This window comes from Erithacus rubecula, assembly GCF_903797595.1.
Source record: "Erithacus rubecula genome assembly, chromosome: 10".
In the NCBI taxonomy this organism is placed as follows: Eukaryota; Metazoa; Chordata; class Aves; order Passeriformes; family Muscicapidae; genus Erithacus; species Erithacus rubecula.
The window spans coordinates 11616793-11635888 of NC_136662.1; the positions used below are offsets into that span (position 1 = coordinate 11616793).

A 19096-nucleotide genomic window follows, 5' to 3' on the forward strand; every position below is an offset into this window, starting at 1 on the left:
ACTGTAAATAGCAGCTCCAAGGGCTGCAGAGTGCAGAGCGTGCTTCCTGAGCCCTTGTTTAAAAATACTTAGCACTGTAGCTCTGACTTGTTCAGTCTCTTTAAATGTATAGCCAAAACAGAAAATCTAGTATTTTGAGTCATAAAATATTTTGAATTTGAAAAAAAAACTTCTTGTGCCCATGAATTCTATGCTCAAAACAGAAATCCGTGGCACACATACCAGAGGAGTGTCATAACTATTGTGTCTGTCTCTATGGAAGCCTCAGGCAAGATATTCATTGACTTTTCAGCTTTTCCTTCAGAGTTTCCAAACAATACATTCATTCACATTTTTATTAATATATTGTATGCAAAGTGTGAATTGCAATGACTTTCATTGATTGACTCCTAGTTGGAATGGTAAGTAGTGTAAAGAGATTTAAGTGACAGCTTCTGGGATTTGCTGATAAAGACCACATTGCTAGAGCCAGGTCAAAGTTTGTAGTGAAAGGATCATGTAACCATTAGTAAAGTCCTAGCTCTTTATTTCTTTTTAATATTAGGTATTTTCTCCTTGTAAAGTATCATCATAAAGTTCTCAAACTGTTACACGAGTGTGTGCTTTGAGTAAGTAAATAAATAAAAATTAAAATTTAATTGTATTATAAGTTTCAAGGTTATTTCTAACTGAAGTATCTCCAGGATATAAGTAGATGATGAATTGGAGCACAAGTGCTATTAGTAGCATTGTACAGGTGGAGAAGCCCAAGGCACACTGAGCTTGAATGGTGATTGTACTGGAGAAGAAAGTAGAGTTGGGGCTGAGTGTTCCCAGTGTCCTCATTAGAAAAGTAGTCTGTTTCCTTCATTCTGTGAATTTATGGTTGGAGTTTCCATTAAAGCTAAGCTGCCCCAGGGAAGGATGGAAAGATTTAAAGCTTGTATCAGTGCACATCCAAAAGACTGGGAAAATGCAGTACTACTGAATAGGGCTGGAGTTTAACTTCTTATCACGTAGTTCAAGCATGGATTTGTGCCTTTGGCCTGGTCCTCGGTCAGTTAAGAAGCTTAAAATGAATGTGGGAGAAAATCCAGGCTTTGGGTGCTTGGTTATAATATAGAGAAACACAAATTGCCTTCTTGGTAGATATTTTTTCAGTATGGACATGGTGTATACACGTGATTTTGCACTTATTTTTATAATGTAACACACATGACTTGACTCAGTGACTTGTCATGTGCTTTATCTTCATGGAAACATCTCATGGTTTCGTTTTCACAAAATGTCTGCTGATGGCTAAACCTCACAGGGGAATAAATTATCATTAAAATTAAGTAGCATGCACCAAACAAACCAAAGTTTGTGTTGGATTAGCATCAGGATTTTTTTTTTTAATGTCAAGTTTTGAAGAGATTTTTTCCAAAGTGGCACTGAATCAAAGTGATTCTCAGAGTGACAGTACTTTGGGGAAAGTCATTGTGACAGGGCATGGCTGCTAAGGGGGGAATTGTGCTTCACTAAACTGTTGTCTCTGTTGTCATTTTGCTTCTTGGAGTGCTTTCCCAACTATAAATTAGAAAGGACACTAGTGAGTAGTCTTAAGAGAAAATTTGGATATCTTGATATAAACCTGACAAAGATTCTTTCTCTGCATAAGAAAGAGAAAAGGATGTGTGGTGTCTGTCTAGTGTGGTGTTAACAATACATTTAGCATGGACAGGGTTATTTTCAGACTCTGCATGAGTTGCTGAAGTAGGTGATGTGGTGAAATTATTATAATTTTAGTAAAATAAGTCTTGAGTTTATTTTCATTGTGTTAAAAATAAATGTACCTTAGTATCATGGCATTTCAATCCAAAAATACCTGAAATGGGTTAGTGCATGGACTGCCTGACCTAAGTAATTGTAAATCATCACTTTAGTTAGTGGTGCCTGTAGTCATATTAGTCTGAATGTATATTTGCACATGTCACAAAAGTACAACAATTTGGGAATTGGGCACTTTCTGTTGAAGTGTTGGTGGGCTCATCACTCTGGAGAGTATTACATGGGTGGGTAGCTCTGTTCAGTTCAGCAAGGGGAGTGCTTGGCATATATGTTTTAATTTTTTCTTCTGCAGGGAATAAATGCCAAAATTACATTATTAAGGGGAGTGGGAGAGGAAATTGAAGGACATCTTCACTGGTGATTAGACTGGTTAGATTATGAGACATCACAGTTTTATGTAAGACTACTACTGTAGAAACTGCTTTTACCTGTGATTTTGGTGCAAGTCAGTATTGCAGAAAAACATTAGCAGACCTCTTCCACCACCCCTCTTTTAAGTTTTCATACAGCAAAATAGTTTCCTTCCTTCCCATCAAGTCGTCATTTCTCTCCTTCCCTAAAACTAGTTTATTGCGAACATGTCTTGGCAGAAAACCAGAAGTTTTATGGAACTGCACAGAAAGAGGGTTTTATAGGTGCTACTCAGTAAGTAATTTTTTTTCTTTATATTTGGTAGCTTTTTTCATTGCTTTTGTAGCCTAGGAATGTCTTTACTCAGCAAGTAGTGAGAATTAAATAAATGTAAAAAAATATCTCAATTCTTTGTGATTTCCTGTTAGAAATCACTGTTAGAATAGATCCAAACCCCCTTAAATATCTATATATGTGATTTTATATAATAAATGATTTAAGAAGTGATGCTTCAGTTTTTTCTTTCAGTTATTCAGGCAATTGAATTAATAAGAGTTATGGATAAGAAAACACTTATACAAACAAATAACCTTACTTGCAAGAGCTGGGAGTGAATGTGAGTTAAGGTAGTGAAATGAAGGAAGTAAGAGCAGCAATGATAAATACAGATCACTTGCTCTTGGTTTGAGATTTAAAAAGATAAAATAAAAGCTTTAAAGAAGATGAAGTGACAGAATGAAGAGTTTAATTATTAGTCATTTCTGTATTTCTAAGAAGAAAAAAGCCATGTTCTTATTACTTTAGCCAATTGCTGGTTTATTCCTCTCACTTCATGAAAATATGGTTCACATATTTTGGGTCACTGCCACCAAACCACAGGCTGTTCTATGGTTTGCACTGCATTTGGATGACTGACAAAACTCACTGAAAAACAAGTGCTATTTGTTTTCCTGTGCCTAGTATTTAACGGGAAATCAGGAGGCTGAATTCCCAATCACTGGTTAAACAGACCCAGATGTGAACAGAGTGCTCTGCTAGCAGAAGAGTGAGGAAGGATAGCAAATGCATGACCAGTGATAAATTTGGTATAAATAGTGACCTTTCACTATTGAAAGTAAAAGCAGTAGATTTTCAGCGTTGTGTAGCAGTGTAAAGAGGAATTTAAAAGGACATTTATGTTACTGTAGAATCCTGAGTTTGCTTTTTTTTTTGTAAATCTTCATCGTTCTTCTACTCAGGAGATGGAAATAATCCTGTAGTTGCCCTTTTCCACTTGGAAAAGTTCATATTCTCCCTTCCCCTCTCCACACCATTTCCTTGCCTTTTGAAAAAATGTGAAAATTAACATTTTATGTCAAATTAAAAGCAATGTTTACTAAACAGTAACTCTTACTGTGCTTTGCACAATGGTAAATTTCCCTGTAGACTTTGTCTCCTGGCATGATTCAACCCTCTCAAAATACTAAATTTTCTAAAAGTCTGTATAAATGGGTTACTCCCAGAAGTATTATGGGGGACCTCAGGCTACATATGGTGGTGATTCCTATGCTCTTGGCAAAAGAGTAGAAAGATTTTATCAGTAGTAGGAGTAGCAGAAAATGACAGGGTAGTAAATACAAGCTTGAAATTTATGTAAAAGGGGTTAAAGAGTACAATAACCCTAGTAAGGCATCTTTAAATATCTAGGCGGTTGAGGGGTTTTTTCCCATTCAAAGCTTGCTTCAGGAGGGCATTGCAGAAGTCAAGTGCTATTTCTGTTTTATGAAGCAAGACATAGCACATGAAATGAATATTCAGAGTATGGTAAAAAAAATCTGTATGTGTAATGTCCCAAAATAGAGAGATTTTATGATGTGTAGCTGTCCTCTGCTTTCACTGTAATCACTTTGGTTTGGGCAGAAATATTTCAAGAATACCAACTTGCCAGTAAATTTCACAGGAAACTAGGCAGGTCCTTGTGCCTTGGTTTCTTCCTTCATGGGGCTTCAAAGGGCTGCAATTTTTTGGCAGCCTGGTTTGCTAAGAGTGTCATGGAGTTCATACTAGATCCCATGTGATTTAAAACATCTTTCAGAACTTAAGCTTTGTTGTGTGATGTTTGTTTCAGCTTTGAGAGTGGACTGTCTTTGTGGGTCATTGCTCCAAACAGAACTTGTGTTAGGAGTGTGAATAGGCCAGATCTGGATGATGCTGCCTCTTGTATCTCCTGCTGGTCTTTCTCATTGCTGCCTCTGTCTGATCCTAAGCATTCCTCCTTCTCCTGGGCCCTCTAGGAGCCCAAGAACAAGACAGCTGGTAGTCATGAAGATGTGGACTTCAAGGTAATCCAGCCTGCAAGAATGAGGAAACAAAGACTGTTCAGGCATTTAGTGGCTGAGGTGTATTCCCAAATTAATCTTGCAGGAGGCTGAAGGACCTGGAACAGGTACCTGTGTCTTTTCTCTTCTTTATGGTCATGGCTCCTTCCTTTCTTTGCTTGCTTCAGTAAACAGGGGGCTTAGCCAGTGGAAGTTTACAGAAGCAGGCAGTGGATTTTGGCGGACCAGTGGTGTTAGTGACGTGGAGATAATAAATCACAACAGGTTGTGTTACTGAATCACTGATTCCAGTGGAAACTATAGCTGCAGTTGCATAGATAGGCTTTAATTCTCCCTCACTTCTTCCACTAAATTGCCTCTAGCTTGAAACAAAATCTCTGGAAAAGTTTCTGCTATCTTATTTTGCTTGTATCAAACAAGTGTTACATTGAGTCTATTAAGGTGTTGTTAAATTAATGTGAGATGAGTGGACAATTGCCTATGTGCAATTAATAAACTCCTGATGAGACTTAAACTTTGGGGACAGATTTCCCCTTTACACAGATTTTCTTGTTTGTTTCTTTATCATTCTAGTAACTGTTCCTTAGGGCTTTTGAAAGTTGCACTTGATTTGACTCAGATTCAGCTTTGATGGAAAATACCAGGATCTTTTGTCTAGATAGATAAAGATGTGCAGGAGTATCTCTGTGCTTTCACCCTGAGAAAACATTGAGCAGCCTTAATTGTATGAGGATCTTTGGTAGCTGCTACACTGAATATCTCCTAGGAAGCTAAATTAAAATCTAAAATGTAATTAAGAGAATGTTTCTTATGTGTGAGAACTGGAAGTGGAATTTTATAGTGACTGCATGTGGTCTTGAGTACACTAAAATGAAAAATTTTGTCATTGCCTGGAAACATCACACCTCTGTGGCTGTAAGGACTATGAAAATTTGATAGATGATTCCCAAATGTGGCATGTAATTTCAAAAGCAGCATGTTTCCTACTCACTTGTTGAAGGGAATTGTTCTCTTGATGATTAAAGTATGTTGTATATGGGTTTATGAATAACAAAAGATAGATTTTTGAGTTTTGGAATACCCGATATTTCTCCATCCATGGCTTTATCTTTCCTCTCTAAGAGAATGAAATTCCATTGAAGCACAATACCAAAAAACACCAGCTGACTGATCCCCCTGTAGGCTGCTCCAATAGTTGATTCAAGTCTTTTAATTTTATTCTGAGCAGATACACTGCTCTCCTACATGTTCCACCACAGGTCTGATACTGTACAGCTCAGACAAAAATGTGAAGGATGCTGGTTTTTTCCCCCTACTATATTTGCCTAAATCATGGCTTTAGGGGTGGATTAGGTGATCACTTGAGCTGGCAGGCCCTCAATGGGTAGTGGTGTAGCTGTTGTGAGGGGAAGGATTGGTTCATACTGTGGGCTGTGGACACTTAACTTTGTATTCTGAGTTATGTCCCAGAGGTGCCTACCTCTCTCTCAAGGCTAAATTATGAACTTGCTTCCTACTTGGGAGTTCTGAATTTAACTATGTTAAATACTTAAAATGTTATAAGGCAAAGTAAATATCCCCCTGGATCAGATTCAAAGGGAAAAAAGGCAATAAATGTTTAAAAGGAGAGAAGGAAATAGGTAAAATAAAAAACAGAATGTGCTATTTTGTGTGTGCAGTTTTCACGCTCACCACTGTATATATTTGAGATGACTCAAGTTTGGTTCTGAGAGTTGTTCCTCTGGGAAATAGTAACTTATGACGTGGCAATTCTGCCAGGTAAATGATGTCCGGAACTACCACGGCGCTCTTGCAAGGGAAGTTTTGTTCAGACTGGAAACTTTTCTTAAGGGATATATGAAGATTATTTTTGTTTTGTTTCCCCCAGCATGTGGGTTGTATGTTTCCATGCCTTGGTATAGTTGGTATAGTTCAGGCCCTATTTTTCCCAATGGCCATCAGGGTAGTAGTGTGTGCAACCAAAATATGTTCCTAAATACGTTTTGTTCTTTGATGGCATGCTCAGGTTTTGGTAGCAGATTTTTGCTGTACTGTACTTGATCCTCATTTCCTCTGAGGAGAGCCCTTTGAACTGTGGTGCTTGCTGTGGTTAGTGGCCATGGCCAATATCTTTTGGTCTTGTGAATGGATTTGCCATGTCCAGCTTCTTCATTTAGCCTCAGAAAAGTGACAGGACATGTAGGTTTACTCGGCAGCAGAGGATGTTTCCAGTGCAGTTCCTTTACGTGTCCTCACAACAACTGGAAGAAATAGAGCAGGGGCACTTTTTCCATTCTGCAACCTCAGAAAATAACCACTAAAGGAGTTGAAGGGAGGAGATAAAAGTGTCTCTTAATCACTCAATCAATGTGTTATTACTGTTCAGATAAAAATTGGTTAATTCCCAAACATTTAAAACATTATTTGACTTTAATACTTTGCATTAGCCTAAGCATGTTAGATTTGCTTTTGATTTGTTCTGAAGAGCAAGTAGTTAATGTTCAAGGCAGGTGTTGAAACAGTGATGGTTGCCTTTTTTGGAAGGGTCTGTTGAATTCTTTCCAGAACAAATAACGTGCTTGGCTCACTTAACCTTGCCTTAGGTCTGTGTAGTAAAAATCCCAATGTTGGCAAGCAAAGCAGAACTCCACAGTCCTTTCTAAAACCTGGGCAGTGGAACCAGCATTTCAAATGGACTTGAGTATGTGATTGAAAAACATAAATATTATAAGCTTCATGTTTATTTAAAGATGTTTACTGTATGATCTCTTAGTGAGGGTGCTTGTGCCAGCCTTGTTAGTTGCTTTCTGTCTGTTGGTTCCTCCCTTGTAGCACTTGGTAACTTTGATAGGATCTGTCCCTCAGGAATATATTTGTCATGCTGCAGGATGATGAAAAGGGTTTTCAAGTTTTAATTAGTAATAAATGTAAAACCAACTGTATTCTGAAGAAGATAGCTGTTGAGTTAGCATATATTTAACTATCTCAAATGAAAAATACAGCAAAAATGTATTACTGCAATGTAATAAATGAATGTGGTTGTTATTTAGAAAGAATAATATTTTCTGTCATGCTGTCCTCAAATGTTTAAAAAGACACACTGGTGCTGCTTTACCCTGATGCTGACCATGCTGTTTGGAGCATTGTCAAAGTGCTCCATGAAATCAGTCCATGGCATAGCTGCTTCTAGGTGGTGAAAATGCAAAGTGAATGCTTTTTGCTAAATACATTATAGGAAACTGGGTGCTCTCTTTTCCTAGAGCCAGATTAACTCTAATGGCAGACTTTGCTTCCTTATTTGAGAGCTATGAGAGTATTGAGAGAATGTGGTGTGGTTTGTGTTACACTGAATAATAAAGACTTTTTTTCATTCAATGGAAGCATTTTATGGTGGTCAGTTGAAAACAAATAAGAAAGGTTATTCAGAATATAAACAGACACTACTATAAACTTTGAAAATTACTCTGGCAAAAGGATTCCTAAGGTGTTTTTTGTGACAGATCTGGTCAAACTGAACCCTGAATTACCTGTGCCTTCTCTTATAGAAGAATATGTGATATTTGCATAATAAATCCTAGCATTACAGCTGGAGGCACAGGGAAGAATTTGCGATTTCTTTTCATGTGCCAAAGGATGTAATTTATGTATCTACTGTGACAAATATTTGCAAGTGCCAAACAATTTGATATGTATCACCCTGAAATAGTGCTGGCAGCAATAGCTTCAGGGAAGGTAATCGTTTGTTACCATTAGTCAATTTGGATAATTGGAACCTGGCTTCAGATAATCTGTTTAAAATAATCAGGTTGAGAGATACTTATGTGTAAATAATGCTCTGGACAGAAATTATTCTGATGTGTTTTTAAGACTTGTTTTTCCCTCTTTGAGTTATCAGTAGTTTTGGCTTCTCAATTGGGTAAAAAAAAATAGATTGTTTCACCAAAGAAGTCTGGGTTAGTAAAAAGTCGTGAAAAGTTAAGGGGGAGGAAAACAACAGGGTGACTCAGATTTCCTCCTGGGATGCTCAGAGGACAACAGAAGATGGAATGGTGGCACTGTGGTTCCACTTCTGCAGCAGTAAAATTTTGGAGAGTGGCTCAGAACCCTCTGTTATTCAGCTGCCCTGTGCACCCCACCTTAGCTGATGGGCACTTAATTTTTTTAAGTCTCTGAAAAATGAATCATTATGCAGATGTTAAAACGTGTGCCATTTGGATATTTTTGGAAATCACCTAGAGTCACTGCATTTGGGTGTGACAGATTTCATTGTTTAAACATGCTACATGTCAGTGTGGATAAACATACCATATTAAAATATGTTTTTATTCCCATCAGGTGTCTTTAGGATCTGTTGTTCACTTTGAGAAGGGAAACTTCTCCTTGTCAGCAGAAACGGAAGAAAAGTTTTTTCCTGAGAAAAATGAACATCTGCTACAGTGGGCCCAGAAGGAATATGGAGCAGTAACATCTTTCACTGAACTTAAAATATCAAGAAACATCTATATTAAAGTAGGAGAAGGTAAACCAAAGCAAAACCAACTGAATTCATAGACACTGTCAAATACTGGGAATAAGTATTGCTTCTATTTCACTTACTTTAATTTTTAAACATACCTCTAATTTTCCAGGAGATATGATATGAAAGGGAAAGGCAGAGAAATAAAAGCAAGCCTAAAGACCTTGGATGTAGGCAACTTTTAGGCAACTTTTAATGGATTCTGGTGCAATAACTTAATGCTCATAAATGTGGATGCAATTGCTCAGAATCTTACAAGTCAAACTTTGCCTTTTTAAACAGAATCTACTACTCATGGTGATTGTTTGGGTGCATTCATCTGAAGAACTGGAGACCTTGAAGTAGGGAAAAATGTCTAGAAAAACCTGAGTTACTTTTATTTTTTTCAGTATTTGCTTGTATAAGGACCCAGGCTTCTCTGGGCAAAGAAACATTGCTTTCCTCACCAAACTAAGTTACTTCAGTCTGTCCTTGTGTATTTTCATCCCGGGGAGAGAGACTTCCTGTCCTGTGAGCCATGTGCCAGATTCTTCAGGTGGCCTAGTGCAGGTGGGAGAGGGCTCCAGCTCCTTGGGAACTTCACAGTTTCATATTGGGATGGGGTTCAGGCTGTAGCTCCATAGCTGAGCAGTGTTGGCACAACGTAACTATATGATCCTCTGCAGGAATATCTCTACAGAGACCCCCAAAGAGCTGAACTAGTTGGTTACAGAAAGGAAAAAAATCAACCAAAAGCCTTCTGTGGAGAAAGCATTCTTTCCTAACCACATGTATCTGATCATTTGATTTCCTGACATATGAGGATTGTCCCCCAAAATCAGAACATGCCTGAGTTAGTTTTATCCAAATCCTGCCAAATTTGTAGAGGAATCCCCTGTGTGGTTGTTTGGTATTTTTTTGTGTTCTACTTGGCACCAGTCTTGGATTCTAATGCCAGAAAATCATTCAGTAATATATTTATCAGCTTATTAAAGTGCTCTTGAAACATACATGGGAGTAGTGGTCTCTGCATTGTGGAGACAAATATTTAATTAGGTACATTGAAAAAAAAAACAGATGAGATTTTGTTTGTTGATTTGCACATCCCCAGTCAAACCAGGAGAGTTTTGCATCATCTTCAGAATGCACTAAAACACAATTTAAATTAGGAGTAAGTACACAAAATGGAACTTGGCAAGCAACCAAAATAGACAGTTTCTGAGAAGGCTCCTACAAACTAGCTCAGCTGTAACCATATTGATTTTGCTTTAAATTCTTGGCAGAGGAGTGAATATGTGTGTATGTGAGGGGGTTGTGCATGTGTTCAGGGGTGGGGACAGGGTCAGTTCTTGAACTGCAGCATTCCTGTGAGGAGTTCTGTGAAAACCACGTGGGATGTGGTCCTGGTCTGCTGCTCTGCAGAGTGAACAATAGAATCACTGGATTTCACAAACCAAAGCATTCAGTTATGCACAGTTTAGATTTTTCATACAAAAATTCCACTCCTCATGCAACTTAGTAAGGTCCCCTCAGCTGACAGTCTGTGAATCACTGCTAGTATTGCTAATCATCTATAGGTGGTCATTCAAATCAGTTCCTTGCTGTGAGACTGAGACAGAATTTGATGGCTGTATCCCTATAATTGTCTACATTTCAGCTTCACTCAAGATAGACAAATCTGAAACTGGAAGATGTAACAATTTAGAAGTGTAGGCTGTAGCTGAATACAGCAAACAGAAAATGCAAGCCAAAGGACAGAAAGATCTGAAGAAGGCTGATCTTTCATAGAATAAAGCTGCTTCTGATGCTGTGGGTCTCTGAAGTCACTCTTGAAACTGCAAATGAAAGGCAGCTGAAAGCACTAGCAAACTGGATTAGGGCCAAATGCATCTGAATCCTGTTGATTCTAAAGAGTGTCTGATCAAATGCTGCCAGGATGGGGATCACAGCAAGAATTTTAAGAGGCCAGAATGGGGGTATGGAAGAAGGGGGACACATGAAGTGGGGTTCTTGTTCTTGCCTCAGTTTGTTTAATGAAGGAGATGGAAGAGTGACTGCTGTGATAGTCACTATAGATTCTAGAAAGCAGGACTGTTCATGGTGAAAGTGGTCTTGGTATATGTTTTTCAGCAGAAGTCAGTTTAATTCCTCATGGTTCAGTAAGACATGATTGAACAAGTCAGGAAGTCTTATCAGTTAACTAAATGTTACCTAATGCATCCAGTATCACCAGTAAATCCAGGGCAAATGTGCTGGCCTGGAGGGACCTTAATTTCAACACATTTCTTAACTGAATAAGAAAAAAAATAGCTTTAACAGTAGCTAAACTGGAAAATGTACAGTCTGTTTACAGACAGTAACATTGTGCTTCTGTCCTGGCAGAAGCTGAAGTACCAGTCCTGTCTGAATTTATAGCCAGTACACTTCAGTGCTCATACCCTGCATGCCGTGCTTGCTTGGTTTAAAGCTTGCACATGGTCACATTGTGTCTGGCTTAGCTGTGTGTCCTGCTGCAGGATGAGCACTGCCTAGAGTTTGAATCCTCCCTCCTGAGACCCCTGTAGGCCCTTCCCTGATCCCATTTCTATCCTGCCATTATATGCCAGCCAAGGTTCTGATCTCTGCTGTGCTAAGGGCTAGAAAACTTGAAATACACATGAATAAGCCCTACTATCAGAGTGCCCAAAGAAAATTCCAAACATACTGCTTATGCCCAGCTCAGATGTTGAAAGGCAAGCTCTGCTTGGATGGGATTTTTATTGCTGAATTCAATTGCTGCTGCCCAGGGTGCCTGTCTTGGAGAGTGACATTTGATTAACAGTGCTCATTTGCACAAAAACCTCCTCAGGATCATGTTAAGCTTGGATACTCAACTGTTAGCTAAGAACCTGTGGATGACACCTAATTTGTGCAGAATAGAGCACACAGTGTCTGTCCTCATCAGTAAAATAAAAGTGCTGCACACAAACTACAGATCCTGGTGTGCAGTCCTCATCTCCATCCAGGCAGCCTGGCACTCACCAAAGGAGGAGGAGCTGCTGGCCACTGCTCACAGCTCTGCTGCTTTCTGGCCAGCAGGGCCCCTCTGCACCCCAGCCTGCTGGCCAGAGACCCTCTGCTCGGGGTGTTGCCTGCAAACCTCATGCCTGATTCTTTATTGGGAGCCTGGGGAGATTAGAGAGGCACAGAATCCATAAACTGACTGTTTGTTGGCTGGTTTAGTAGTGTTTTTAATTGATTGCAGACACCTGCAGTCCCTTTCCAAAGTAAGTAGACAGCCCTGAAACTAACAAAGAGGAGATGTGTAGTGAGCAAAGAAAGATGAAATGGTTTCCCTTTTCTGTTCTGCTCCAGCCCAATTTTGGTAACTGGTGGGGGTGAGGGTAAATACATTCTGGTATGAATGTCAAGTAGCCCGTGATAGAGTTAAAATTTGCTGCAGAGGAAAAGCAGGCTATCAAGTGGAGGCCCAGGCTGGGGAATCTCTGTGTTTCTGGCTGCAAGACCAGCACTTCTGGAGAGCTCCAGAGATGCCTGATGGAAGTGCCAGGAGCAAGAACTGAGTTCTTTGCAATGGCAAATGATAGCACGTGTGGTAATTACCACAAACTACTCCAGAATTGTTATTTTATGGCCTGAATCATGTTGTGCAGCAGTTAAGAAGCAAATACCTAGTCTGTGTGTGTGTGTGTGTGTGTGTGTGTGTGTGTGTATTTAAAAATTCAAGCTCAGCATAGACCATTTGGGATCATTTTCCATTCTGTGCTGTTGTGGGAGGAGCTGGCAGAACTGCAGCTGCATTCAAGGCTAATCTGGCAGGGCACATACCAGATGTTAGAAAAGTGCTGTGCTTGGGCTGTATGAATACTTACAGCCTTATACAGCTTTAGTAGCTTCTGGAGGGGACACAACAGGGTTAATATTCAAAGGCTGCTTTGTATAAGATCAGGAGAAGAAACTCCTCTGATTGTTTCTGCAGAGACCAGGGTCACAAGAGTCTCTGGTCTTCTTGCAAAGTTGGGTAGCACACACAAATGCACTTTAGAGGTGACATTTCAGTTCTCATTTAGAGACTGCATGGCCTCAGCACAGCTCCTAAGAGTTTCTTCAAAGTTTTGTGTTCACAGTGCATGCTAGTTGATTGATTTGTTTTTGGGGAGGGTTTTTTTATATTTTGCTGCTGACCTTAATAGGAAAACTCTTTCTTGTAAGGCAGTGGTCAAAGACCCAGCTATGTGGAATTGTATTCTTACAGGACTTCAAGTATTTGAACATGGTACTTAGTCCTTCTATCTGTTATGATAATTTGTATGTCAAGCTATCTTAAAAGTGCAAAGTGCTCCTGATCTTCAGTGGAAATACTGTTTCTTGGGGTACAGTAATGTAAGCTGTGCATGAGAATTTAATGTGAAGTGACTATTTTTTATGGTTTGCATTTTAGGGAGACTGGTAGCTCTTAACCTAAGGGTGTTTGGGCACTGGAACAGCTCCCCAGGGCAGTGATCACAGCACCAGCCTGACAGAGTGCAAGAAGTGTTTGGACAATGCTCTCAGGCACAGGGTGTGACTCTTGGGGATGAAGCTGTGCAGGGCCAGGAGTTGGACTCAATGACCCTTGTGGGTCTCTTCCAACTCAGCACATTCTGTGATTCTGTAATGCTCGTGTTCAGCCTTTTGGTTAAAACCGAAAGAGAGATTGAATAGCTATGCTAGAATTTGAACATTTCAGCTGTGCATATTGTGATCAGACTTTCTTAATATCAGCAACTGGTTCCATAATTTTCTCTATGGTTTTGATTTTCCATGTGTAAGAGAAATGCAATAGTTGTTGTTTTCTAGACAGTACTGACTCTGACTACACAATATATAGGAAATATATTGAGGAAGGAAATGGAAAGTACTTTCTGTAGTATTTTTTAAATTGTAAGTTTATAGTAACAAGAATAAAACATTTTCCACAGGGAGAAGGAGTTGATTCCAAAAGTTATCTCTGAGTAAATTGCAATAGAAAGAAATCTCTTCTAAAGATGCAAGGAACAAATTAAATGTCATTTATTCATTTTGAAAAGTTTTCACATATTTTCCTTCAGAATTGCTTTCAAATTTCTCTTTGCAGGGATTTTTTTTTCATTAAATGTTTAAATCCATAAATAGTAGCCTAGAGTTTTAGAAGTTTAGAAGTATATATTTTATATTAGAAAGTTATATATTTGTGGAGTAATCTCCCTTTCAATATGATGATGTGTCATATGTTTTTTTAGTAGATGGTGGATAAATACTGTGCACACTGAAGTTTATGTGGTACATGTATGCATCTAAGCTGACATCTATGTTTAAGGTTCCATATGCTTTCTTTTTTTTTTTCCCCCTCCAGATCAAGTTTTTCCTCCCTCATGCAACATAAAAAAGAATTTTCTCTCTTTAAATTACCTTGCGGGATACCTACAACCAAAACCTGCAGAGGGGTGCCTTATGTCTCACTTAATCCAAGAAAGAGAAGTTCATATCATTGAACTAAGCACTCCAAATTCCAATCCTAACAGGTAAAGTATCATCTAAATAGACTAAAATTGTTTGAAATAATTGCTAAAAACTTCACTTATCTGATAAAAATCAACTGAAAGTAGCCATTTCATCCTTTGAACAAAATTTGGGCTTTAGTACTCTGCCTTAAATCGGAATTGGTTCTTCAGTATGTGAAGGTTTTGAATTCTGCTTCATAATCACAGGATTTTTCTGGACAAGACTGCAAAGCACAGCTTTTATGGACTATGTGGTGCTCCCCTTCTTGCTCAATCAATCACATATTTCCAAGGATAATGTGAATAAGGGAATATCAGTAAGTAATCTGAGAGGTTTTAAGGTTAGACCACTGTATGAGGAGGTGAGACAGAGGCTGAAAGTAATCTTGACCTGTCACAGGCAGGGATGACTGGCAACAAGGTCTAGGACAGTGGCCCCCAAGCAGTCTTCAGAGGCTGCAGATGATCTGTGGTCTATAGTTAAGTGTTCCATAGTTGCTCTATTAATTCACAACAGTATTTTCAGTCATGTTTCTAGTTTAAGGGATAGTTTGATGATTATGAGAAATGTTAAGGGTCGACAGTGGTGTGCTGATCTAAAAACTTTTTAACTACTGGTTAGGAAAAGTAACTCTCTGTACATGTTATGAGGATTTTCTAAACTGTCAAAGGTACCTTTGGGAGGTAAGACATTTAAAATACTCATTCTTTGCTGGTCTTTCCTAGATCTTAGTGGCAGAACATGAATAGGGTTTGCTTCAGATAGTCATATTTGTGAAACCTCTTCCTAAGTGCCAAGTATGATTGCTAGAACAGCAATTTGCTATGAAACTTAGATGGTTACAATTTCATCAGAGACAAGGTAGAATTAAAATCCTGTCTGCTTACTGCATTCACTGGGTATCTGACATTGTCTGATTCTGCTCCTCGTGCAGCTGCACGTGAATGCATCCTATCCCTAATGAGAAAATCATCCAGGGAGATGGAGGTAGGAGGAGGTGATTTTGTGAAAAGGATTATTCTCATTTCAAGATGTTGAACCCAGAACCTGATAATTTTCTTGCATAGTAACCTGGGGAGAGTAAGAAAGTGTTGAGGTGTAGTGGAATTGGAATAGATAACCCCAAATGATGATGCCACTCCATCCTGAAGAGAGCTGATACTAAACATCATTCTGAGTCCCTGGTAGTGCTACACAATGACAGCCCTGGTTCCAAGCTTTTGACTTTGGATGATTGTACAATAGGAATTTGTTTTTGAGATGATAACACTGCAAAAAGTTCAAATATTTTGGTATTAAAAGTTTTTAAAAAAAGCAGTAGGTTACTTTGTTCTTAGTTTTATGTGTTATCCAGAGCTATCCTTCAAAGTTTAAATCCCCAAAGAAACATACAGAAGCTGAGCTGGGCATTTGTAAAACTGCCAGAGATGGATCAAAGGTCCCAAGATACACTAAGCCTCCGTGTAGAATATTAGTTGAAACCTATTACTTGGGGATAAGCAGGTTCTTGTAATGTATGGCCCTGTAAGATGGTCTGGAAGTGTAGGTTTTTCTACTGATTTAGTTTTTTGCATGATGAGATGTTATTGATGGGTAAGAACCCATTTGCTCTACTTATTTTACTGTGATCTTGAAAATCTGGATAGTTTTCATCTATTTTCCAGCAAGCAGTAGGCTGGACATCTGGGGTTTTTTTGTTTTTAAAGTAAGTGTATATCCAGAAGTAGTGGAAACTGAATACGCTGCTTAATTCCTCAAAGCACGCAAGATCTTAAGAAAAGTCATTCCACAATTTAACTGTTTAGGCAGAGACACCCCCCAGTATAGTACTTGTGGTTTGGGTTGGGTTTTTTATCCATCTGTGTTAACCTGCTTGTCTTCTTTACTTTTTTTAAGGTATTATTTTAAGTTTTACTACAGTTATTGCCAGAGGAAACTGAAATAGTTACATTTAGGCACTGTCAGTGAAATAAGAAAATTATGTTTACTTTAGAAAGCAACCTAGTTGTCTTATAACTTACCTGCACTAAATAACAGGTTAATTAAGTATCACACTTCTTGTTAATAAGAGACAGATTTTTTTTTTCTAAAAACTACTTGTTTCTATTGTTATGCAAAATCACTTAAGTGTATGTGGAATAACAATCTATTTTGCACATGCTGTGTTGCCTGGGATAATATCCAGCATTTTAATCAGCTGGCCAGACAGTGGAAACATGATGGATTGGAAGAAGGTTGATAGCTGAAAATTTCTGGCATTCTGTTCTAACTTTCTATTTTCCACATACAGTGCTCTCCAGGTGGATATCATCGTTGACATTAAACCATCGCAGCCAGGCGCCAGGCTTGTCAGAGATGTGGTACTTATCCTCAAGTGTAGAAAGTCTGTCAATTGGGTTATCAAGTCTCATGATGTCCATGGAAAGCTGGAAGTGATTGTAAGTTAAGGCACCTTTTTTTTTTTTTTTTTTTAATAGCTATAATAGTGTAAAGTATAGAATCCATTTAAATGTGATATAGTGCTGGACTATATATGGGCTATAAAACTGACCAACACATTGCAGAAGCCAGGTAGTTAGAAAAGGATTTAATTTGTGTCTTTTTGATATCTGCTGAAGCACCCTAAACATAGAGCTGTATGTTCATCTCTGTTTTTGCTGTTACTTTGGTGAATGGATCAACAGGTTCATTGTCAGAAGTTGGAATAATGCCTTCAAGTGCAGAATAGATAATACTAGATATGCAGCACCCACCACACTTCCTTTTAGAAGTGGAAACTTTTACTTCTGCTTGTGGTTGTAGTATTATCTATCCTTCTTCCCTGCCAGTACTTCTGTCTTCAGTAAGTGCTTGGTCAAATTGATCTCATCTCTCCTCAGACAGCAAAAAATCTTTTTTTTTCAAGTAAAAACCAGGCTCTCTAAACTTCTAAAATTGCTGGAGATGCTGATTCATGTTGATTTTTGGTACAGGCTTTGTGGCTTAACACCATTTCTACTAAGAAAGTGTGTGTTCCCTTGCTCTGAAATAAATAAATACCATTGAACTGATCTTGCAGCCTATAAATTTGTGGCCTATTTCTGTCTTAAGTGATCAGTTAAGAGCATATTGTACAGTTGAGCTGAATGCTTGCTCAGGACCAGCCAGTAGCTTCATGATGAGCAGTTTTCCTGCAATTCAGTTACATTTTCAAACTCCAGTTCTTGGTATTTATAGGAATTTTACTTTGCTTAGTTGCTTTCTGCTTGTAATCTGCGTAGAGGAAATTCTGGCAGAATGCAAAGGCTAATTGATCTAAATGTCCTAAGAAAATAGATTGGTAAGCAAGATTTAATGGTGGTTTTTGAGAGTGAAAGGAGATAAAAGAAAGCTAATTTGGGTGTTGCTCAGAAAACTGAATGGAAAAATTATCTAGGGTGGATGATGAAGTTCACTCTTGATCCCTGACATGTATTTATCTTACTGACAGGAAAGGATGTTCTGGTCATTTCTGTAGGTCCGAAACAATCAGTCCTTAAAGAGAAAGGTCAAGGTTGGTTGCTGAGGATTACCACTCTTGTAAGCAGAAGGATGAAAAACAATGCTTGACTACAAAGTTTCATTCTGGGTTATTACATAAAATTCACCACTGTATATTTGGGCATATATGGATCTACTCTCACAGGATAGAGTTCACATCATTCTGGGGGATAGCTCAAGTAGTGTATTTCATGTCCATGGAACCATGGATCCACTTTATGGATGATCAGTTTTCACAAGATGTTTTCTACAGTTTTTTAAATCTCTAAAATGCTGCACTTGAATACAGAAAAGAAAGACCACTTTAGAAACTTCAGAAATAAAGTTCTTCTTTATTAATTATTCAGAAGATAAGTAAAACATGTAACTAAAAATAGTTTCTGTAATGGGTGGCAGAAAATAACAATTTCTTTAGATTAACAAAAAGATAAAGTAATACATTAAATATACACAGAAATGACAGTATTTAAAAGACTGTATTCATGTTAGGATTTGTGAGTAACTATTTATTTCACTACTTCATTTATATAGATGCTTCAGTTTCTAAATAAATGTCGATTTGCCTTTATTTAAGGGGGTAAGGGAGGGAACTAAACTCCCCCATGTCATTAAAAAGCCTGCATATCCAGCATTTAGAATCTTTTCATATCTTTATTAAGCTAAATGCCTTTCCAAGCCCAAATTTAGACAATGCATAAAAACATTACTAAGCAATTAGGTAATGTTTCACAATGTTCTTTTTATTAGTTGAAGCAGTTCCATGCACTTCAATTTTCCTAACTTCTTGCCCTCACTACAAATTAAAATTGTCTTGAGGGGATTGGCAAGCTGAGAGGGAAAGGTTAGTGCTAAGCTGCCTCAAATCCAGGACTGTAAGTTACTGAGGTCTAAGTTCACAAACCAAAAATGAAAAGGATGTTTCAGGTCATATAGCTCATCTCCCATCTTGCTGTGTTTTTTCAAACTCTGCAAGAGGATGGACACAAACCCAAGTAAAATGGGAGTTGGTGAGGTAAATTAATTGCACATGATGTATGTGCAGTGCTTTGCTCCCAGGCTGTGTTTCACTCCTGTGTTCAGT

General features: G+C 38.3%; 1 protein-coding gene across 2 annotated transcripts in view; it reads left to right on the plus strand.

The window, feature by feature from the left end:
* TGFBR3 (transforming growth factor beta receptor 3) overlaps positions 1-19096 on the plus strand; it is a 106982-nt gene that overhangs the window by 65095 nt on the left and 22791 nt on the right. For both annotated transcript variants that reach the window (XM_079313735.1, XM_079313736.1), the window contains exons 5-7: positions 8814-8997; positions 14348-14516; positions 16787-16934. In XM_079313735.1, the coding sequence (XP_079169861.1) occupies positions 8814-8997; positions 14348-14516; positions 16787-16934 (501 nt within the window). The remainder of the gene's footprint in view (positions 1-8813; positions 8998-14347; positions 14517-16786; positions 16935-19096) is intronic.